Below are 23,822 nucleotides of genomic sequence, written 5' to 3'. Positions count from 1 at the left end.
CCCCCCGCTCCGCCGCTCATCTGCCGGGGGCGGGGCGGGGCCGCGCGGTGCTCCCCGGGGCTCGGCAGCCTCAGCTCCGCTCCCCTCGGCTCCCCTCAGCTCCCCTCAGCACCTCGCCGCCATGTCCCCTCCTGCTCCCGCAGCAGCAGCGGCCCGGGGGCTGGTGCTGGCCGCGCTGCTGGTGCTGAGCCCGGCGCCGAGCCCGGCGCAGGCGGCGCGGAGGCCCAACGTGGTGCTCGTCCTCACCGACGACCAGGACGTCTTCCTGGGCGGCATGGTGAGCCCGGCATGGCGGGGGGGAGCTTGTGGTAAACCCTGAGGGGAGCGGGGCTTCGGCACCGTGGGGCAGAAAACGCGGCGTCCCCCGGCGGGCTGGTGTCACCCGCGTGAGGGCAGGGGGAAAGCGGGCGCAGGGCGGCTGTGGGAGCTGGGCCCGGCCCTGTCGGCGTCTGGTGGCACCCGGCTGCGGCCTCACGGCGCCCTCACCTCTCTTGCAGACCCCCCTGAAGAAGACCAACGCGCTCATCGCGCAGATGGGAGTCACCTTCGTGAACGCGGTGAGTGTTTGCGTTACCTCTCGGGGCCGCTCAGGTGTGTGTGTCTGTGCTTAATCCACAGTTTCAGAGCCTGTGAACTTCTACAAATCCGTATGTACGTGTCTGGTTTCTTTAATACCTAACTACTCTTACGTCTCAAAATATATGTAGCTGAAAGCCACACTCAGTCTTACAGGGGAAAATTTCACTTCCTAAAAGTACTCTGGGTTAACTTCCTTAGCCAGTGAAGTAAAACTGCCTAGTAAGTATTTTTATTATAATCTAAGAAGCTTTAAAAAAAGCTACTTAAAACTTTTAGCTTTCTGTGCGTTGATAACACGCTTCAATATTCAATATTCTAATACATCATGGCTAAAGTAATGTAGTGAATCAACTGGTAAGCAGTATTTGTGATACAGGGGATGGGGGTGGAGGCCGTATGCTGGAGAAACAAAAAACTGGTTTCACATGCAGCGTTTCACTAGTGAAAATAGTTGGGGTGTAATTCTTTGCCTCCAAAAAGGAGAATATAATATCTTGTGCAGTTTTAAAGCCCTTGAACTTCTTAATCAACCTATTGTCTGATGTTTCAAACCTGTAAATTTAAAGGAAAAAAAATATTCCACAATATCAATCATGTATCTTTTCATCCTGCTTTTTTTCCAGTATGTTCCCAGTGCACTTTGCTGTCCCAGTCGTGCTAGCATTTTAACAGGAAAATACCCTCATAATCATCACGTTGTCAATAACACTCTGGAAGGAAACTGTAGCAGCAAATCATGGCAGAAGATTCAAGAGCCGTATACCTTCCCAGCCCTGCTCAAATCTATGTGTGGCTATCAAACGTTCTTCGCTGGAAAGTATTTGAATGAGGTATTATGTGCTTATGTTTCTACTGTTTGTATACATTTCTAAAATATTCAGTGATTTTTGTATTCATAATGATGTATTCCCAAAATATTTAAAATGGATACTTGGATAAACAATTTTCTCTACTGAAACAGGGTAAATAAGATGCAAAGTTCAAATCTGGAACTTAACTTAAAGTCAGATTCTTAGTTCCCTGAATGTTTTTAAAAGTTGATTGTGAAAGGATCCAAAGGTTTTTTTCAGTGTGTTCAGATGTGTTAATTGCTAGAGATGATTCATTTTAGACTGTAGGAAATAAATGACTGTCATGTAGTATCTGTGAAGAATGCTATCAGGCCAGCACCATAGGTGTTAGAACAGTTTTACTTGAAGACAAAAATAGGTCTGTCTCACTGTTCCTGATGTATCTCCTTGAATCAGGACTACTTTCTTTTTAGCAGTTAATGTGCTATTTTAAATATTAAAAGTTCACTGAAGTAAACTCACTGGGATTAGTGGAGCTCTCTGCAGAGGTTACTCCACACTTTTTATTAAATTACTTGTGTGTGCATGCACTTCTTGTATTTTTCCTGTGAATTTTCCTGTATTTTTCCTTTGAACTGTGGTTCACAGTAGTTTATGGTAAGCTTTAAAATTCATCACTAATAATCTAAGATGAGGTGTGGTTCTTGTGTGATGGAGTTGTATTTGGAGCTAGATGACATAGAGTTCTTAACAGCATTATTTTCCTTGCATCTCTTGGTGGAAAACGGTGGTATAATAAAATAATGGAACGTGAATGTTCATTGCCAGGCACAAGTCTACTGAACTTACTGATGTGACTAGAGGAAGGAAGGCTTGTTTGGCCTCCTTTGAGCATCCCTTGACTCAGCATAATCTCCTGTCCCTGCAGTAAGGGGAGCCATGTAGATGGCAGAGGACAGCACTGAGAAGACGTGCTGTGTTGCTCTGAGGCATCTTCTGTTTTAAATTTGGCACTGGTTCAGCCATTGGTTTCCTTTTTGCTGGCTTCAGGGCTGGTTGTTGTGGATCATTTGGCACTAAGACGACAGCAGCTAGCACTGCTTTAAGTTCACACCAGCTCTTCAGGCAGGATGATGGAGGCTGTTGGTTTATGTGAAGTCATCTTTAATCTCTTCTGAACTGTTAGCACAAAACCCGAGACTGTCTCGTTGCATGTTTTGATCATATCTTATTACATGGTGATTTATTGTGTGTTCTGTAGGATTTCTGCATACATTCACGTGCAGAGTAGAAGAGGGATTAAAGTTTAAATTTTATTGGTGAATCCCTAATAGGTTAGTTACCTTAACCCTTATCTCTTTAACAGGCTGTACATACACTCTTATGTACGAGTAGATATATTCCTTCTGAAGTTGAATTTGGCTTATTTGGATTTCTGACTAACGTTGAATAAAGCACATGAATATGAAATGTAACTTCTAGCTTTTATTCATGATAACAGAAACTGAGTCATGGCCTGTCTCTTTTCAGTATGGAGCAGAGGATGCAGGGGGAGTTGGCCATGTCCCTCCTGGATGGAGTTTTTGGTATGCTTTGGTATGTGACTTGTTTTTAATATACTTAATTTTGGTAACTTTGGAATCCAACTCCTGTTCTAACTTTGCTGGTCCTGAAACAGCAGCCACAGCATCTAACAGTTTAACATAAATCTTACTGTCTTTTCTCTACTTCATGTCAGTCCATTGGCTTTCACAAGGACTGCTCCTACTCAGATGTCTGGGGAAATCCCCCAATTTGTAAAGCCAAAGCAGTGTAAGATAACTCTGCGATATGTGCTGTTGTTGGGGACCAGTTTTGAGAATTCTTGGGCTGTCCTTGTGACAAATGCTTGTAACATATTTGATGAATGCTTGTTGGGAGTTCTTCTTGATTATTCTAAGTAATCAGTGTTGCTCTGTAGAAAAATGCGTGTAACTTTTCTTTTTTCACAGGAGAAAAATTCCAAGTACTACAACTATACTCTTTCAGTAAATGGCAAAGCACGAAGGCATGGTGAAAACTACAGCGTAGATTATCTGACAGATGTACTGGTAAGAAATTTCACAACGTCTGTGTCACAAAAGCTACTTATGACCAGATAATGTCTCATGCTGGGGGCTTGAGGGGGGCTGGGGATGGCGATTCGTTAGTTCATAAATACTGCATGATTGTGCGGTCATGGTCATAAGCAGACATTAACCAGCAAAACAAGATTCACATGAGATTGTGTGAATTTAAAAATGACACGTTCGTGCACATGAGGTGTGAAAAGGAAATTGGTTTCAACTGTCCATTTGCTACCAGTAACCTCAGTGCGAGGTTACTAATGACTGCTGTGGTACGTGAGGAACGTGATGGATACAAGCCATGTCTTAAATTACTTCACAGAAGGATGTATTTCATTATAGTACTCAACTTCTGTAACAGATTAATTGCACCAAAATTTCAGTAGGAAATTAAGCATGTAAAAGTAACTTCGTACTGTTCTGTTTGGTAGGTATTACAATGTGTCAGTGTCTTGTCACCCTTAACTACATCAAACAGATAACTTAGGCATATCAAAGGCTAATTAATGCACCATGGACCGTGAGGGCAACTTTTCTGCCAAAACGTGTTGCCAACCAGGGAAGCCTTTAGCCTTTTTGTCCTTTTGAGACAAAGAAAAGTAATTAAGAAAGTTAACAGAGATAATAAAATACTTAAAGGAAAGTTGTAAGAGTTAGTTTTAGTTCTCTTGAGGCCCTGTTTAGCAAGTACCTTGGATTTTGTTTTGTGTTTTTTTTTCTGTTGCTTCCACCCCCTCATCTCCCTGCAAAAGCTGGAGTCGTAAGTTAGTGTTCTGTTACAGTTATGTTAATTGGCATTCCTGAGAGCTTGCATGCTCAGGAAAACTCTTCCCTGAAGTCTCCTGAAGAAGTAAGTTTGTGGTCTTCTGTTGAGACTCTGAGGTTCATTACCAGTTTTTTAAACCTAGACAACTGCTTACTAGGGACAGAAATGATTGATGTTTCTTAGGGCATGTAACAGCTGTCTGATTAAATTTAGATTTACAGTGGCTAAAGCTAGATTGGAATTGATAAGCCAGAAGTGAGTTAACTGTTCTGTTACTGGCATTGTATCAGTCTTACTGATCCTTCAGTAGCTCATAAGCATTTCAACCGACAGATTGCTCATAAACTTCTTAGCTGTGGTGGGTTGCCTGTCGATACAGCAGTATATGATGATTTTCAGTGTGTTGCATTCTAACTTCTGCCTACAGTTACCAAATATGTATTCATCATTTCAAATTAGCGTTTGAGTTCAGTTCTCTGTGTGGGTGTTGCACACCGTACCTCTGCTGCCAGATGTGTGGCAATAGAGACCACCAGGAAAAAGCTTAAGGAGCTTATGCGAAGTTCCTGTGTTGCTTGATGGGATGAGCAACCTCCTTGTCCTAAGGACATCCAGGTGATGAAGTGTAGTATTAAGAATCTGAACACCTGGATCTGTCTACTGCAGTTTAAGCTCCTAACTAGCTCAGACTAGTTCTGAGTTTGCCTCCTTCACACAGTTCTTATCCTCCCTTAAATCTGTAGTTACATACTTGAAGTCCAGACCCTGTTGCTTAGCTGTGGAAGTTAGAAGGAAGGAAGAGGAGGTTGTATTAGCAGGAAATTCCTAGTGTTTACTTTCATCTAGAGGATGAGAAGGAAATCTCAGGGATATACTAATCAGACAGGAAAAGAAAACATTGCAGGATCTGAATAGTGGAGAACTCACCAGCAAGTAGTATCTTCGAAGCCTTCCCCCAGTCAATCTTAGAAGTTAAAGCCGAAATGAAACTCACAGTCTCCTCGAACTGGCTACTTGAAGTTGGACATAAACTGAAGTGAAAATGAAAGTACAGTGACTTGGCATGAGTGGTAGGAACCTGGCACTGTGCTTCACCGTAGAGCTTCTGGTTTCACCAGCACAGATGTGGCACCCCTTAGAGAGTAGGAGTTGACTGCATCGTGAGCATACACTATAAACAGTGGAGCAAAATAACTTGTTCAGAACTTTTGCTACTTCATAAGACAACTGAATCTGACAGACTGTGATCTGTCAGGCATGAGATGGCATTCTGAGAGCCTCAAAGACTCAGACTATATTGAAGTTGCAATTTTACTCAGTGACAGGAGGCTTCAAGTGGATTTTGTTGAGACATGGAGTAGGTGCAGTGGCGTGAGAAGCTGGAGTCATCCTTTGCATCCTTTTGAGCTTTCCAGGCCTAAATAATGTAAAGGTCTAAAGCAGAATGCTGTTCAGAGATGTGGGACAAAGAATTTAGCACTTGGTTTTATTTTATTGGGAGCTGCTGTTTTGGATGCTTGTAGATGGGCAAGTAATAAGCTTCTGAAGTGGCGTAAACGTTCCCGGTACTACCAAGCTCTAACTGTTTTGCATGCCTAGTTTGGGTTTTTTGAGTACATTTTACCTTTGAAGTTACGACTTATTTTCTTCAACAAAACTCTTCGCAGGCCAACATGTCATTGGACTTCTTGGAGTACAAATCTAATTTTGAACCTTTCTTCATGATGATCTCAACCCCAGCACCACACTCGCCTTGGACAGCTGCGCCACAGTACAAGAACAGCTTTCAGAACGTCAGTGCGCCAAGAAACAGCAATTTCAACATTCACGGAAAGGTAAGCTACCCTGTGAGGTTGTTCCACTAGTTTGTGAGAGCAGTAGGCAGTGACCCTGACTTGCATGTTAAATTTAAACAGAAGAATAGGCCAATGCAATGACTACTGGTTGTTTGGTTATTTTAATCACCCTTTATGGGTAAGGTATGTCTATTGTGACTTAGGTTTTGCATATTGATATCTTGTAAATAAAAAAAGTCAGTGGCAGAAATAACATGGTTTAATAGAATAACGATTGGTAAGTGGGGGAAAAAGTTAATTCCTTGTCCAGTTTCCAGATTGTCCTGAAGCACTTCATGTTCTTTCATTGCTCTTCAGCGTGTTCAGGAGAACACATGGGTGGTGTGCTACACAAAGGCTCAGAGGAAGAATGAGAACACCGTCTTCTGCGCGTGCCTGCTCGTGTGGGTGGGATGGTCCTTTGCTTGAGCTCATAGCAAAGCTGCCCCAACTTGACAAGCTTATCAGGCCAGCCAGAAGGCTTTGTGAAATTGTGAGCTGCAGGGCCCAGGGTCATAAAGGTCTTTGAGAATTTGGCTCTAGTTTGCTGAAATAACTTGTAACCAGAATTGCTCAGCCTAGCGTTACAAACTCAGACAGGTTTGTCACAGGCCAGTACCTTCCACTGCTGGGAAACTTAGCCGTGTATAGTCTAGCTTACACTAATCTGCTGCTTTTGCTTCCGCTTATTGGTAGAGTAAGCCACAAACAGTTAATCTGGTGAGATATTTAATTTGTGGGGTTTGGTATTTTTCTGGTCCAATTAGTCTCAAATGCAGACCTTACTGCACTTCACTGTTTAACTTACGTCAAGATTTCACTTGGAAAATACACTTAAAGGGCAGAAAACACCTCCCAGGCAGGAGAAGAGGAAACTGTGAGAAACAGCAGTGTGAGCACCAAGGTCACTGAAGAAGGAGGGGAGGAGGAGGTGCTGCTCCAGGCACCAGAGCAGAGATTCCCCTGCAGCCTGTGGAGAGGCCCGTGGTGGAGGAGAGAAAAGCATGAGGGAGCAGCAGAGACATGCTGTTAGGGACTGACTGCAGCCACCCGTTCCTCATCTGCTGGGTGGGGGACAGGGGAGGTCGGGAACACAGCTGGGTATGAGGAAAAGGGCAGAGAGGAAGGCAGCAGATGAATTTCTGTCTTTTTCATTGATCTTGAAGTCTTTTTTTCCATTAAAAAAAAAATCCTTAACTTTCTTAGCCTGTGTTACCGTAATAACTGAATGCTTTCAAAGGTGTGAGCTAGAAATAACTTGACCAGTGAAGTTAGCACCTAGCCAAAAAATACAATTTGGGAGATCGCTTATGTGAAGCAAAAGCTCTGCATGTGCTTATATAATACAAAGCAAAATGACAGACTCATTTCATGTTTGGTAGGTAATACCCGTGGGTGCAGCAATCTTGCTAGGTTTCACAACAGGAATGGACTAGCACTGTCTATCTTCCTAGACATAAAAGAGCTCCGGTCATTAACAGCGTGCATCTCTTTAGGTGGTAACGTCATAATCTTTGAGCCTAGCTCTTTTTTGAGCTTCGCTGTTTTCTGGGGCAAGTGCAATTCCTGCCATAGTAATAAATGTATGCTTTGGCTCAGACCCTCAAGTCGCTGATGTTGTAATGTTTGCTGGGCAATCTCGCATTGTGTAGTCTTGCATGTTACAGCCTTGATACCTGAATCAACGTTGCCTGGCTTCCTTGTGTAGTACGTGGGCAAGAGGTACTAAAAGGAGCAGCGTAGGTGGAATCTCTGCATAAAGAGTAGGATTTGAGTTCTCATCACGCTGGCCAGTGATGTGTACTCTGCTTTCTGCTTAGGATCCTCAGCAGTGAACTATACCAAGTGGTAGGTCGCTGCCTGGTTTCCCAGGCAAGGCTCTTGATACTCTGGGTGAGTGGTCTAAGAAAGCTTTTTCTGAGAGAAGTTGACCGAGATGTGTGTCAGGTATTTCTCTTGCTTGGATTGTTGTCCCTGCAAGCTGGAGCACAGCTGTGTCCAGATTCTGCTGCCAAGACGGGGTGTTCTGTCTCAAGGTCTTGTAAACTTTCTTTCAGAACGGGACACAGGGAGGCAGCAGGACAGGTGGACAGCTTTATGCATAATCTGGTGAAAGAAACTCGACGGGAAACAAATTTGAGGGCAGTGCATCAGTATGAAGTCTGTTGAAATCCACAAAGGTGTTAAGGTGCTGTGTGAAGTTTCTGAAACTTAAAGAGAAAGCTAGGAATATCAAAATACTCCGGAAAAGAGGGGTTCCTATTTCACAGCAATAGAAACAAAGCACAGTTGTGCCTTGGGGAGGACCTTTCCCAAGTCCACCTCCTGAGAAAGGTGTCCGCACAGGTGACATTGCTGGATCCTTCATTTCCTGAAGAACTTGTGCTGAGCTGGGGATGGGGGTTGTGATGTCTGTCCTTAATTTTGCACTCCTGACCAACACATAAGCCCTAGGCGTTTGGTCTTGACGATGCCATCAGTTTTCTTGCCAAGATGGATGTAGCATCTGTCCAGAGAACTGCTTTACAACTGCCACAAGCAAGGTCTGATACAACTGAGTTAAAATAAACTGGGCCTGATACTAGTTCTCCATGCCAAAAGTCTTTTCTTCGGTCTGCAAAACACAGAACAGGGAAACTGCAGAAGATGAGTCACTTCATTGTGAGTCCTTAAAGCCTTCTGAACCCTTTCAGTCATTCACTTGTGACAGGAGGGAAATTGCGTAACTAGAGGCTCTGGAGAGGAGTGACCAGCTAAATATAGGCTCAAGCTGGAGATGAGGAGTGGGTCATGTCTGACTTAGTAAACAAAAAAGTGTAAAGTTGCCTTGACAGGACTTTCTCCTTTATTGTGCTCCCCACTAATACTAACCTTCAGCCTGCTCACAACAGCCCTTCCCATGCATTTATACAGTGCCTGACCCAGTTCAGGCTGGTGCTTCAGGATGTGCAGCTATAACTTTTCATATGAAGAGTTTGATCATCTCTCTTACTTGGGGAAGGGGGGGGTGAGGGTAGAAGGGAGAGGGCTGTTTCTGAAACTTGGGGATGAAAAATAATAACGATTCAGCAAAGAAACACTCTTTCTGGAATAAAAAAATCCAACTAAATTTGGGATGTTTTTTCCCTCAAATTTGGGATGTTTTTCTCTCAATAGTCTCCAGCCCTGAGTTCATAGGCTACTGAGAATCTGATAGTGGCCGATCTTTCTATCACCTGTCCATAAATTAGGTAGTCTTAATTGCTTAATTTCTCCCCACTTCTCAACTTATGCTAGGATGCTCCCAAGTATCAGTCCCAAAAGAACCTTACTTTGACAACCATATCCAATTTTATAATGCTGCACAATCCTTCAGACTTTTTTTCCTATCAGACCTGTATCAGGCTTCTTCCTGAATTTTGGTAGCTATTGAAACTTTGTTTGGGAGAGCCTTCCCTAGAAATTTGCATGAATTCTTTCCTGGACTGCTTTGCAAATATTCACAGCTATTTTTTTTGTCAAAGGACCAAGCACAATGGAGCTGTAACATGTTCTCTCTTGCAACTTAGGTCTTACGTAAACCAAAACTGGAGTCAGGTCATTTTGATAGTATTACCTAGCTATTTCACAGGAATCATGTGGATGTTTTACCCTAAACAAGATTTATTTTGTAATCAGCCTAAGAAAGGTTTAAAAGCTGATACAAACCTTTTCTTGTTCTTCTCTTCTACCCTGATCTGTCTGTCTTTAGAACAAGCACTGGTTAATTCGACAAGCAAAGACTCCAATGACTAACTCTTCAATACAGTTTCTTGATGATGCCTATAGAAAGAGGTAAGAATTTTTTTGTTGTTGCTTAAAATTTCTGCTCAAAACTTGTCTTGTTTTTGGTTTCATGTTTTTTTGTTCCTTTTTTTTTTTTTTAAAGGGCTGTAATAAGTCTGACAATAGATGTTGAGTTACCTGTAATAGTTGTGTCATTTGTCTCAACGCATCTGACTTTGAGTTTACTTTTTGCAAAGAAAATTGTAATTGACTTTGGAAATATTTTTCTCCTAAATCATAGAAAGACATCGTGCTTGGTGTCTTTACTTCTTTTCTTTCGATGCACAATACATTTTCAAAAATAATAATAAAAAAGACACAATTCTCTACTTTGGAAGCACTTGAATTCCAGATTCTTATATGATGTACATGAAATACCAATTTATCAGCCAGCTAATCTCATTAATGTTGGCTCTGTCTGTTTCTTAGTCCCATCTTTTCAGGCAGGAATATCTGTAATAATTCTGACCGTCTAAGGCAAGTGCTCGATTCCCTTTTTATAAGGGGTTAGGGAAAGTGGGGAGGGAATGTGAAGATACAGCTTGTTCTCTTACTATAAAGAGAGGTGTATTTGTTTACATTGTAGGTTTCTGAAAGAAATGTTAGCTTAACTTTAAATGTTAAACTTCATTTTGAGCAGTTATCAGGCATTAGCTTATTGCTTTGGAGGTGGAAGACCAGGCTTTTTTTTTTTTTTTTTTAAGGCTCTTGCTTTATAAAATGTGAAGGCAAAATTATGCAGCAATCTTAAATTAAGCCTGGAGACAACAGGATCTAAGAATTAAATAACTCCAGTTAATTCAGCATAATACTAGTCTGAGAAGAAGTCTTACTGTTGACCTACTGGAAGCGTTCTCAGTGACAGACCCCATGACAAAGGAAAGAATAACCTGTGACTGTTCAAGGCTTTTAGATATCCTGGAATAACAGACCCTGATACTACATAATACAAAATAACTGACGTGCTTTCCAGGCAGAAAGGATCCCTTAGAGAAAATCAAATTCTTGAAAGACTTGTATTTTAGTATTAAAAATTAGATATAAAGAACTAATAACAAATGACCTTGTAGGAGATAACTCTGACTCTTTGTTACTGTGTTGCTTCAAAGTTGGTCCTGGCTGTCTCCAGATAAGATAAGAAGTAATCATCATTTTGACGTCTTTCTCAGACACTGCAGAATAAAATCAACAAGAACTGAAGACAAACAGTCCGTTTCTATCTTAAGCTGCAGCCTCAAAAAGTACAGAATAGTAATCTATGAAGTTTGTTTTCAGAATCTGCAAATAAAATAATCTGTTTACAGTGCATACACTACTAATTTAGAGCAACATGAATGCCCTAAGAGCCAGAATTATTCTAAATTTTTCATTTTTGTGTGAATTGCTTTGTTTCTGTATAGGTGGCAAACTCTGTTGTCAGTAGATGACCTGGTGGAGAAACTAGTGAAGAAATTGGAATTCCATGGAGAACTGGATAACACATACATCTTCTATACATCAGACAATGGCTTCCATACTGGTAAGGTTTTCACTGCTTACTGAACGTTTGTAGAAGATCCAGAAATCACACACAACATGTCACTCTTGTGGCCACTCCAGAAAATGGGAACAGCAGCTGTGGAAAACTGTAGACATGAGAAGTGCCAATGTGAATTGCAAAACGTTCTGTAGTTGCAGTGTGGAGTGTTTGGCGATATTTCTTGGTTTGTTTGGGTGTTTGTGTTTTGTTGGTTTTCAGCATTACTGTCTACTGCTAAAATTAGATAGAAATGGAAGAAGGATCTCTGTAGAGTTGACCAATAAATATCTGTCTCAAAGACCTATCTCTACATCAAGTTGCACAGCTGAATATGTGGTATCTAAGCTGTTAATCCTTGAGATATGTCTTACAGGAACTGACAGCTTTAAAATATCCTCTACTTTGTTAATGTATTTGATGTTAAGAACCTCTCCTGACTTCTTAAAATTGGTTGCTGGAAATTGAGTAACACAAGACTCTTTCTAGATATAAAACAAGAACCCATTTAACTTTCTCCCTTTTCTAATGTATAGGCCAGTTTTCTTTGCCAATAGACAAACGGCAGCTGTATGAGTTTGATATCAAAGTTCCACTGCTAGTTCGAGGACCAGGGATAAAACCAAATCAGACAAACAAGGTAGGTAAGAAGTGAAGACACAATACTGCTCTGCTTCTGGTGTTTCACAGTTACCCATTTTATATCATTTAGAAATTATTGCCTACATGGGGTGGTAGAAAATGCAAAGACCTTATTTAAAAAAAAAAAAGCTCTACAACCTTGCTTGAATCAGTAAAATTAAGTAATTGCAGGCTGTAGAAATAAATTAGCTGTGGAGATCACTTTCTGAAGACCCTAGCGTTGCTTGTGAATGTGGTTCTGTAGTTCTACAGGTTCTGTTAGACAATGAAGATGAAATTAAGTACTTGTGATTTTAGATACACCTAAACACTAAAATGTAGCAGTCTCATTATTATATCTGTTAGGTTCTGTTCTTCTGAACTAACAGTTTTCCTCACCCTGCAGATGCTTGTTGCAAATATTGATTTGGGTCCCACTATTCTGGATATTGCAGGCTACGACTTGAATAAGACCCAGATGGACGGAATGTCACTATTGCCGCTGTTGGTAAGTAGGTGGACAGGGATTGTAACCAGTAATTGTTGTAGGGGTTATTCAAAGTGCGTACCGTTCCCTTCAATGGACTTGTGGTTTGTATTCTTCCCTTGTTTACTTTTACAGATTATTCATAGCTTGCGGGGAGGGAGAGGGGGCGTTGGTATGCTGTTTAAATGCAGGTATATTGTGATAAGCACTACAGCTTTGTGGTTGATTTGTAACCAAAACTTGTCATCCTTTGGCTAATCCTGCCGTACATAAAGAACTTCCTATTATGAAGGCTGTATGGTATTTCCAGTTTGCACCATCGCTTGCCTTTTCCTTAGGATTTTTCAGTATAGACATAAGAGAAAAGCAGGCTGTTTTTACTGACATCTTTGGTTTGCCTCAGTTTTCAGCAGAACTAGTGGTTCCCCCTAAAACTCTGCAAAAATGCAGGTGGTTTCATAAAGTGAACCTGACCTTTCCACTAAGCGAGCAGAAGCCTACTTAAATAAAGCTGCTTGTAGTTGATCCTTTTAGTTTTAATTAAATTTAGTCTATAAATTGAAGACAGCTTACTTGGAAATGTAGGAGATCATCTAGATTTAAAACAGTGCTTTGCTATTAAAACCTTGTATCCCAACCTTAAGCTGTTCATTAGATGGAAGCAGATAAAAGGTATCTAGTTTAAACTCCAACAAGCAAAAATGTGAAACTCGTTGTTTCACTGCTTATGTCTGTGATGGTGCTGTATATTAACCTTATAATTCTTTCCCCCACTCTATCTTTTAAAATACGTCTACAAATAGAGCAGCTTAAAACTTAGTTGCTTCTTAAAGCTGTTTATCTTTTATGCTAAGGCTATCTGTTTCCATCTGTTGTGGTCATCTGATATAAATCAGAGAGAAAGAGAAACAGCCTTGTTACAAGGATCTTGTCTGTAATACAGTAGTTTCTAGCCGTGTGGCTCATGTTTTGTACTGCTGCATGATTGATCCCTTTATAACTTGAAGATGGTACTTCAGTACCCTTATTATAAAGGTTTAGGGTTCTTTGATTGAATCCTTGTCTTCTAGCTACCCAAGGCATTCTAACCTAAGACTGAATATTATTTTAAGATTGAGTCATGGTCCCTAGTTTGAGTCAAACTGCCTTTTAAGCAGTGAATAGAATTTATTTTCCCAGGCATGGAACATTTCTTCTCTTTCACAGTTCAGTGAATATTAAGTCATGTTAACCTCTTGTCCTAGAGAGGAGACAAAAATGTGACATGGAGATCAGACTTCTTGGTGGAGTACCAAGGAGAAGGATATAATGGCAGTGATCCTACCTGTCCTGGCCTAGGACCTGGTGTCACAGTAAGTAGGGCAAGATTTGTTTAATATTAGAAAATAGCAGCTGACTTAAAGCTCTGAATGTTCTGTGGGCTAACCTGGTTCTAGAAGCAAGCTTCCAGTGTCTTGGTAAGCAGGGGATAGCTCTGTAGGTGCTGCGCAGCATTTAAGAATCAGGGAGACATCCAGCCATGCGGAACTGATGTGTCCACATGACCATACAGAACAGTTGCCCTTTTAGTGGGAATCTACGGGGCCTGTGGGCGGAAGAAATATCCAGAAAGGAGTGGACTGGACAAAATGGCTGGCAGCGACATCTTCCTTCTAGAGTTCCAGTGGCTTGTCACACAGTACAATCTTACAGCTTTTTAAGTCACTACCTGCTTTCTGAACCAAAGATTCCTTTAAGGAAAGCATTCATTTTGTGGTGTATTTAGTAGTGCGTTTTGTGCTGTACTCTTTAGTGTGCATACACAAGCTTCCCAGAGAAAATGCATTTAATCACAGTGACTTCATTAACAACACTTCCTCAAGAAGAGCTGACCTTTGCTTAACATCCCCAGTGGACACTTGTTAGGCTAAGATCCAGGTGCTCATTAATTAACTGCATTTGGCTTGAGCTGGTATAGGCTCTAGGGAAAGGATTGCTAGTTCATCTTTATTTTTCCCTGACCTCAAGTATTTGTGAACTGCTTACTTCACAGCACTGCTTCCCAGACTGCGTCTGTGAAGACTCCTATAACAACACATACGCTTGTGTAAGGACGATGTCAACTTCCTGGGATCTGCAGTACTGCGAGTTTGATGACCGGGAGGTGAGTCTCTAACAGACCTTAGCTGTTCACAGCTGTGCGAGTGATTGCCCACAGTCCTGTCTGCTCTCAGCATTTGCATAAAGTAATCTGAAAAGCAGATTACCGCTTGCCCTGCAAGCAGTGCTAAAGTATTTAACTACTGATGAGAATGTTTGACCAAAACTTTGTGGTGAGATGGGGAGGCAGGTGGGAGGGCAGCACGGGAATAGCCTAACTATCACTTTTGCTTCCTGGTATTACTTAACACCCTATGGGGGAGCTGTTTTGAGGCTGGATTCAGTTCCCATTTTTGCCCTAATTCCATGTGACAGATTCCTCTGTACAGCATTTTCTGTTGCATTGTACTCTGCTGTTCTTATGTTTAACTGCAACTCTTTTCCTTGAACAGAAGCCTCAGGCTAATTATCTCTTCTGTTGCTCACGTGTTTGCCTGTTATGGCCAAAAGTCTGTTACAACTCTGAGAAAAGTCTCTGCTGTTAGCTTAAGTTATTTGGTTGTATGGGACGTAGTTGTCTGTTCAGAAACTGTTCACATCTCACTTGCGGAGCACCAGCTGTATGTGCTAAAGCTGGTGAGTCTCAGGGCTGATTGTTACTTGTGCCCATTTGCAAACGGTTGTTCCAGAGAGCACACTGAGTTTGAGGCAAGTGTTAGGATCACAAATTCAATAAGTTGTATTGTCAGCAGATGTGCAGTAAATCAGGTATTCCCAATATCATGCTGCCACACGTCTGGTAATCTGCAAGAAACAACTTAAAGCAGGACAGCCAATTCCACAAGGTGTTTTTTTGCAGGCAGACAGCAAAAAAAGACTGTATAGGAAATAAAGATAGCAGATTCTGCACTTCATTGGTGGCTGAATTTCTGGGTCACTCAGCTTACCTGGGTCAGCTAAATTAAGGCTAACAATATTGGAAAGATGCAGTGAAGTAGTGTTTGAGACCTTGCAGTGAACCTTATAAGAAAGCTTGCAACCAGAGTCTGTCCTGATGCATCTTATCGAAGTTAGACACAACTGAGTCAGTGTTAATAGTTATCATCTGCAATCACAGCTCCTACTGCAGCACAGACAAAACTCCAGCTGAATTTTTTGAGATATGTTTGACTACTGTTTGTCCCACAGACTAGTTTAGAGATTTAATGTACCAAGAAACAAATATACCCCAAAGTTGTCTAGACAAATGAAGTTCTCAAAGTACGTACACACAACAAAAGCTTTTTTTATTAAGGTTATTATTTCTATTCAGCATGTTTTGTACATGCAGTTAAGATGTGTCTGAGTTTTGACAGTTGGAAGTACATGATGAGCATACAGTGGTGATATGATTGTCAGGAGATGGTATTTTGAGATCCATTAATGAAAAAACAGCCATCTTCTCCATGGCCTTTTCCTCTGGAGTTGTAGGCTTAAGACAGGGTCCTTTAGGTGTTAAAAAGATCTGTACTGTAGCAGATGGTTTTGCACCCACCTAAAATACTCCTTTAAAAAAAAAAAAACCTCTAACAAAACTTTAGCTTTACATACACACTGTCCTGTCTATATTCAACAGGTGTTTGTGGAAGTATATAACTTGACTGCAGATCCACACCAGATCAACAACATTGCTAAAACAATTGATCAAGAAATTCTAGAGAAGATGAACTATCGATTAATGATGCTGCAGTCCTGTTCAGGAGCAACTTGCCGTACACCTGGAGTCTTTGATCCTGGGTAAACACTGTATCAACTCATAATACTTTTAAGTATAATAATGTACTTTAAAATATATATATGAAATTCTGCATAGAAGGTATTTATGATGAGAGAGAATATCACCAACATACATGCTTTTGTTTAATAGAAATGGCTTCTTGATGCTTATATTTCTTAAATGCTTAACTTCTATTGTAATTTAACCTACAAAATATAACTTTATGGTATTAATTCTACTATTCTAATCTTGTCAGCCACTGACTTAGCATAGCTGTAAGCTTACAGCTATTCTGGGTAGTCAGACACAAGTGACTTCAGACTTGCCTGCAAGCAATGAAAAGCTCTGCATATTTCCATAGGCAGGAATTTTCCAAATACTTACTTTGATTATTCCTGGAGGTACTGTTAGCAAAAAATATTTTATTGCAGGGCCTAAGCTGTATGTATTAGACAGCTGTGGTAAGTAATTCTTGCTGCTTATGTCAAAATTCAGTCAGTACTCATTTGGACTGAAGCTTTTCTAAGCACTGTTTAAAATGTTCTTACAGTTGTGCCACATAAATCTGTAATTTGAGGCAGCAAATGCATCTCGTGAATGCTTAATGTTATACATACCAATATGCTGTTGGTATGTTGTAGCTCGTATTTATTTCTTTCTTATCAACTCCTTAACTATGCATCGTTATAATTCAGCATACGGTAGAGACAGTCTCTCTACCTATTAGATACCAGCAGAGGAACTATTCGTGTAGCATTATATTGGACCTATTTTAGAGATCAGCTATTTCTAGAAATGACTGTTACTGTAGACTAAGTGTAACTCACGCTGTTCCTTTCTACAGGTACAGGTTTGACCCACGGCTTATGTTCAGCAATCACGGTGTTCGGGCTCGGAGGTTTTCTGCACAGTCCTTATGAAGCGTTTAAGAGCCTCTTGCAATCAGCTCCCACTGACCAGTTTCTCCAGTGATTGCAGCAGGTCTGTCTCTGAAACTCTCACTGATCGCAGCTGGAAGACTTCTGATGGGCTATTCAAACCCTGTTTGGAAGAAAACCCTTGTCTTTAGCTGGTTGCCTTGTGCAATATGTATATTTTACAGCTGAACTGTAACTCTAAATCATTAGACACAGCTAACCTGTCTTGCTCAGATATTTGATTACCACCTTTGTCTTTTAAGTACCTTTTCATATCACAGGCACAGAGGTGAATCTATGGCCTACGAATCTGAACCGTTTTTGTTCTAAAAGTCAATAAATGCATATTTGAGTTGGGTTAGATAGGCAGGAGCTATTGCACAGTAATGCTCACCTATATTCAGTGTCACACACGTTCCTGAAGGCTATGTTTAATGATAGGTTTCCTGTGTTGAGCTCAAAGCTGTTAATGACAATAGCAACCTAGCCCAAAATAGCATAGGGAAGGCATTAGTCAAAACTGTAGGATCTGACTAGCAAGTATCTCTTGCAGTCTAAAATCAGTATGCAAAATATCCTCTTTCAATAAGACCACTTCAAATGAGACCAGTGAATTTTGTAGATTTGCTTTGGTAGCTTGCAAACAAGAATGTAATTTCAGCCTCCTAGTTTGAAATGCTGGAATGGGTTAATATGTACTACTGAAAAAACTTAGGGTTTAATATAGGTTTCCTAGTGTGTTAATCAAAACAGAGACTAACAAGTATTCAAATAAGCGTGCCTGTGTTTTGAGCTGTTAAATCTATTTCAGTACACGGAAAGAAGTAATACTAAAACACAGAACAGGGCACCACAGTAGAGTTGATCTCTAACCTCCAAATGTCTTGAATTGTCTAACAAGTCATTAGATTCTTGAAGGTAAATTATTTTGAGAGAAAACTAAAATCACTGTTCGCTAGAAGTTAAGGTAAGGGGGCTATTTTAGGCAGTTTAAGTTCTTTGTAGAGAGAGCTGCTTTTTGGTTGAGACATAACTACGCAATCTGCAGTAAGTGGCCTTCACATCAAAGGAGTGCACAGTAGACATCTAACTGTAGTGTGTTATCATTTGGTTTCCCTTTGGAAGGGTGGTGTTGACTTTTCAACCTTCTGATTAGGCTTATCTGAAATGCAGCTGTCACTTGTACCCAAACTTGAGTATCTTTCTGAATCTTGAGAAACACCTGAACTTGAGTTAGTGTAGAACTTCTGTATAGGTTCATTAGTGAAACACCTTCTAGAAACATTGTGTTATTTGAAACACAAGTTCAAAGTTCATGTTGCTTGTGTGCAAATCAACAGTATTATCAGGCAAGGTGGTCTTTCCCTTGTCAAACAAACTGTGGCGCAACTCTAGTTTTTAGCCAGCTATTTTAGATCTTCTAAAGAGAGAGCACGGTGTTTTCAGTTTCTGTCACACAAAACCTTTTACCAAGGGGGCAAAAAATGATCAGGCAACAAGTATGACAATATCAGAACTGCGGAGATACCCTGACACAGATCCACACACAGGACAAAAACAGTGCTACAGTAAAATCATATGAGCTTTCCTTGCTTTTGATTCTGAAGCACAGAAGTTGCCTTTCATGTAGTTTAGTTGCAAACTTCTGTGATGGTAAGGTTTTACTCAAGCTTTTAAAAGCCCTACTTAGAGCTTTTATTTCAAATTCAGCTCACTGTTTCAAATCTTTAAAGTGACCAAATATTTGGAGAAAAATTACTGGAAAAGGTAGTTTCTCAGCTGAAGCATCTGTATCAATGCTGAGATTTTTGGATACTCAAACTATTTGCATGCTTTCAGCTACTCAGGATGTTTTTTTTTCCTCCATTACAATTGGTAGCTTTATCCTTTTCTCTTTGTTTCTCAAGCCTTAGTATCGCCCATCAGTTTGCTTCAGACTCTGTTTTGTCTTTAAAAACAAAACCAAAGTTTTTCATGCTCAAGTATTTTCTTGTATCCTGAGCTAAACCTAAAGTTCATTTACATAGTGTTTTGCTCACATAATTTTAGCAAGTTAGACTTGGTCTTTGTTTAAACTTCATATTGGTAGCTGTGGGGAGGCTGGTACAAAATATACTGTTTATGTTAAACCCTCAATAGCTCTATCAAATCGAGGAGATCGTATGTAAAGTTTATACTTCTGTTAAGTTTCAGTGCAAGTAATGATTTCATTATGATGCTTCTGAATAGAAGAAAAATCTTTGTTGTGGGTACAAATACATAACGTACACTCACTTTTCTTAAAGTGATCTAAAGCCATAGTAAGCAAACTTTTCCTTTTGAAAGTTTTACTTTTTGGCTAATAAATGACATGAAAGTTGACAGTAGAATTGATATAGACTATTCAGCATGTGTGATGAGACAAATTATTCACAGGTTTATGCAGATAGTACAAGTGCTAATTTGGGTACGACTTTATCTGTAACTAGACTCAATAACTTTCCTTCTGCACTCAGAACCACACTATACCTGAAATATGTTGTAGGTAATATGTCATACTATAAACTCAATTTTAGAATGAAATTAGGCCTTTCTTAACCAAAAAGAAGAGAATTAGCTATTCAAGAAAATAACTTTACTCTCACTTCTGATAGAGGCTTAAAAACATACAATGAATTGAAGGGAGAACAGGAACCAACATCTGCCTGGCTTCCGTTACTTTTGGAGGAGTTTGTTGTGACTTGTCTAGTGTTTATTTCCAGGAATTATTAATTCTAAGTATTCTAACAGTCCTGAATGAACAGTATTAATTCTTATCCCTGACAATTAAAAAAATACATATCATGAAGGAATTTTAACTTGCAGCCAGATCTAATTCCCAACCAAATGGATTTAAAGCTAAATGGTCTTCCTGGATATTCAATTTCTTACGCTATTTGATCGTAGCTGTGTCTGTACCTTGTTACGGAAGGCATTTGTGTTAAATGAAGGGGCCTTACCAGTACAGAGCTGTGTTTAAGTAAAATGTGATTTTTTTTTTTATAAGTCATTATTATCAAAAGCAGAGCTGTGAACTTCAATGATCTGATGCGGTAAAGCAGATACTATGCAGGGAGAAATACAGTTAATAACTTTGACGTTACCCTGAAACAAGAAACACATTCTGTATCATCACTTCAGCATAAATCAATACAGCTAGTACATGTTTACCCAGCACAGGCTCAGTAAATTGGACTTCTGTTTGGGGAATAAAGCTGTAATGTGGACATGCATGGAAACACACAAAACAGGTGCAATACCTCTTCAAGCAATCGACTTAAGTTTGAGACTGATTATACATTTCCTCATAATGAAACAGCTGTCAGTTTTGTTATGATTCAATTAAAGTGAATCTTATTCGTATTCCTTTTCTCTGTATGTGAGCATACTTTGCTGTAGCATGTTGTGAGCGTATTTAGTTTCTGCTGTTTGAACATTTGTTTAGAAAGTGCCCTTCCAGAGGACCCTGTTCACTGCTGCACTTTTGGGAAAAGAAAAAATAAACTGCCTATCAAACTTCTTCTCTTTGTTACTGAACTTCAATTAAAGCTTTCCAAAGGATCAGGCTGTGTCACTTTTCTAAAGACGGACTTCTGAACTGATAAGCTAATTCTGTGCTTACTGCCCTATTACTTTAAAAAAAAAAAGTCTACCAGTGAACTTCTACAGAGTCACAGTTGATCTCTATGTATAGAGTCTAGTAAGACCACACTTGACTACTGCAGGAGGTAGGAACACTGAGGTGAGTGAAGTCATTTAAATGCAGGCTGTACTTCCCAATATTTCTGTGGAAACTGATGTAGCTGAATAGATGGAAAATTTTAAGAACAGACAATGGAGAAACTTGTTCATAACTAAAAGCAGATCGTTCTAGCTCTGCAAAAGAGGAAGAATACAATCCAGTGTAAGGCTTTTTCCAATAATGGGAACTGTGTGCAACAGTTAAATAAGTGCTGCTTCACTTAAGTGCTGCCCTCACCTCAAAATCCCTGTTACAGAATTTGATTCCTTGGATGATACTGTGCAACTGCTTTAAAAGTATACACATAACAAAAAAGTACGTACATAATTTTCTAGACTAAACAGTAGGTATGTTTAACCTATTTAAGTCTGAGGATTTCCCAAGCTTCTAAAGAAGTATTTCTGCACTGTATCTTCATTTCTGCTTCAGTGATGTAGCAGTCTTTCATTAAGTAGAGGAAAATGTCTAACAGCTTCTTGAAGGATTTTTTTTTGATTCAGGTTATGAAAACTTGAAAGCTTACTGTAGCACCACAAGAAAATGCATCTCTGTTACCTAGGTGCATCTTCCCATTGTGCTTAAAGACATAACTGATAGCCCAGGTGACGTTTCCATATGGGTCATGGAAGCTTTCCACGCTGTCTCCTTTTGTCATTGCTTTCTAAGAGCAAGTCACGTGTATGAAGAAAAATGAAGAATGATAAAGGACTCACATTCATTCAAGGAAAAAAAAAAGATGGTAATGCTAATACACAGTTTTCTAGATGTTATTCTATTCAGATTAAGCTGACATTTAATCATATGACGATATCCACTGGACTGTGTCTGAGGTTGGCAGTCCTGTAATAGCTCATTAATCTTAAAATAGAGTTGGTGCCTCCTTGCTCAAGGTGTGGATGGTACTTGAACCTAGTCCAGCTGCCAAAAGAAACTCTTTTTCTTAAAAACAAACACACATCAAAGACAAGAGGACTAAGAGGTACTTGATGGAATACAACTGCATCACCAGCCTCAGTTTATCCTGTACAAGCTCTGAGGAAAAGGCAGCAGGGTTCCTAGAAAAAGTAACATGTTTAATCTTAACATGGTGTGTGACTCTTGCTTGGCAAGAAGGACTTTGCAGATTTAGATCCCTATAGCAAATTCCCCATATTTTGTGTGAAAGGTTCTTCACCTACATTGAAAATAGGTTGCTATAAACAAAGGGATGAGTGCTTGTGAATGTGGGCTATTTTTGTTAATGCTGATTTTTCTGCTTTAGAAATGAGTTCTCAGTGTTACCGCAAAACTACTATGCTTCAAAATATAAAAAAGATACCAATCCTCAAGTATTCCAGAAAAACTGAAGTTAGTTTGTGTTGGGATACTGGCACACTGGTTGATAAAGCTCAAGCTATGTCTCTTGCATTTCATAAAGAAAAATAGCAAGTTCTTTCATACTTCTCACGCTTTAAAAAAATTGTGACTTCAGGTGACACTGATAGTTAATACTATACAGCATCAAAGTTACTTCTGCAATAATCTCTTCAGGAATAGGTATGGTCCTGAAGCATCAAAAAAAGGAGAAAAACTAAGAAAGGAAGTAACACGTATTCCAACTTTGTGTAAACCTCTGTCTAGTAATCCGATGTTGTTTGGATATCCAGGCAGGTTGTTCACTAAGTTCTTTCTTTCCTACATTAGCTCCACTCACCCAATAGCCCCAAAAAGGGAATTACATGTGAGTTGTAAGGTCTGCAAAATACAGCCAGCTTATCAGCATGGAAGGCTACCTGTTCTGCCTTGCCTCCACCCCCGGCCACCCCCCCCAAAAAATAGCATTGCAATTCTTACAAAGCGAACAAAATGAAGACTAATATTAAATTTGGCTTTTTGTTGTTGTTTTGTAGTTTTGTAGAAATGGAAGCTATTGAGTTCCTTTAGAACTATTAGGAAATACAAAACTTAAGAAAACACTGACTCCTTTTAAAATGCGGAAAAATGGAGCATTATGCTATTATAATCATACAGTGACACTTGTCCTGTGAGGTCTGTAATGAGGGTGTAATGAAGATAACTAATTGAGTCTAAGGGAGTCAGGGCCCAATACATCAGTAAATAGGTATAAAAATATTTGGCAGCAGACAGAACTGTTCATCCCTACCTAGAATTAACTAAAAGTATTTTAGTCTGAGTTTCCAGTAGGAACCCTGTTAACTGCACACCTTCCATTTGCATTTTAGGAAAGTAAAGAAAATAGAGAAATACAAATAAGATACATCTTCAAATTGATTAAAAATGTATAGTATAAACTAATGTAGTATTTTGTATCCAGGAGGAGAATAAAGTTTTATGTGCTATATGATTCTACTTATGCTGTTTTCTGCTATTAGTATGTAGTCTTCCTAGGAGACAGTACAATCCCGTTTGCAATGTACAAGCCACCAAGCACTGTTCTTGCTGTTCCTGCTAGAGGATCATAGCCCAAGAGGAGACCAGGATGGTTTCTTTGTATCACCTCCATCATGAATCTAACGAAAGATGAGGTTATCAAAACACCTGGTTTCAATTAGAACAGGAAACATTCAGAAGTTGTGTTCACCTAAATTATTTAAAAGCAGACTTGCCGATGGCATCCTTATAAAAACAGAAATCTCACAGCACTTAAAGGAGTAGCAATTTCGTTCACACCATGCAGCAGTGAGCTACAGCTCTCACGGGCGGAGGAACGTGAGTGCTACAGGCCCTCAGCTCCAGGCGCGTCGTTCTGCAGCTCCTGCTCCAGCAGCGCGCTGAGGCCTGCGAGGGCCTGCGAACAAGTACAGCC

General features: G+C 40.0%; 1 protein-coding gene across 1 annotated transcript; it reads left to right on the top strand.

Annotated features, from left to right (window-relative positions):
* The first annotated feature begins 13 nt into the window (after positions 1-13).
* On the top strand, positions 14-20,835 carry GNS (glucosamine (N-acetyl)-6-sulfatase). The gene is made up of 14 exons (XM_080576660.1): positions 14-277; positions 498-557; positions 1,203-1,409; positions 2,901-2,966; positions 3,362-3,460; positions 5,909-6,076; positions 9,807-9,889; positions 11,281-11,399; positions 11,933-12,036; positions 12,424-12,525; positions 13,749-13,856; positions 14,537-14,647; positions 16,199-16,359; positions 17,184-20,835. The coding sequence occupies exons 1-14, from the start codon at positions 122-124 to the stop codon at positions 17,257-17,259; spliced, it is 1,620 nt and encodes a 539-aa protein (XP_080432786.1). The 5' UTR covers positions 14-121; the 3' UTR covers positions 17,260-20,835.
* The last annotated feature ends 2,987 nt before the right edge of the window (positions 20,836-23,822 follow it).

This window comes from Anser brachyrhynchus, assembly GCF_964034855.1.
Source record: "Anser brachyrhynchus genome assembly, chromosome: 1".
Lineage (NCBI taxonomy): Eukaryota > Metazoa > Chordata > Aves > Anseriformes > Anatidae > Anser > Anser brachyrhynchus.
The sequence above is the reverse complement of the archived record's forward strand: the minus strand, read 5'-3'. Positions and strand labels throughout refer to the sequence as shown.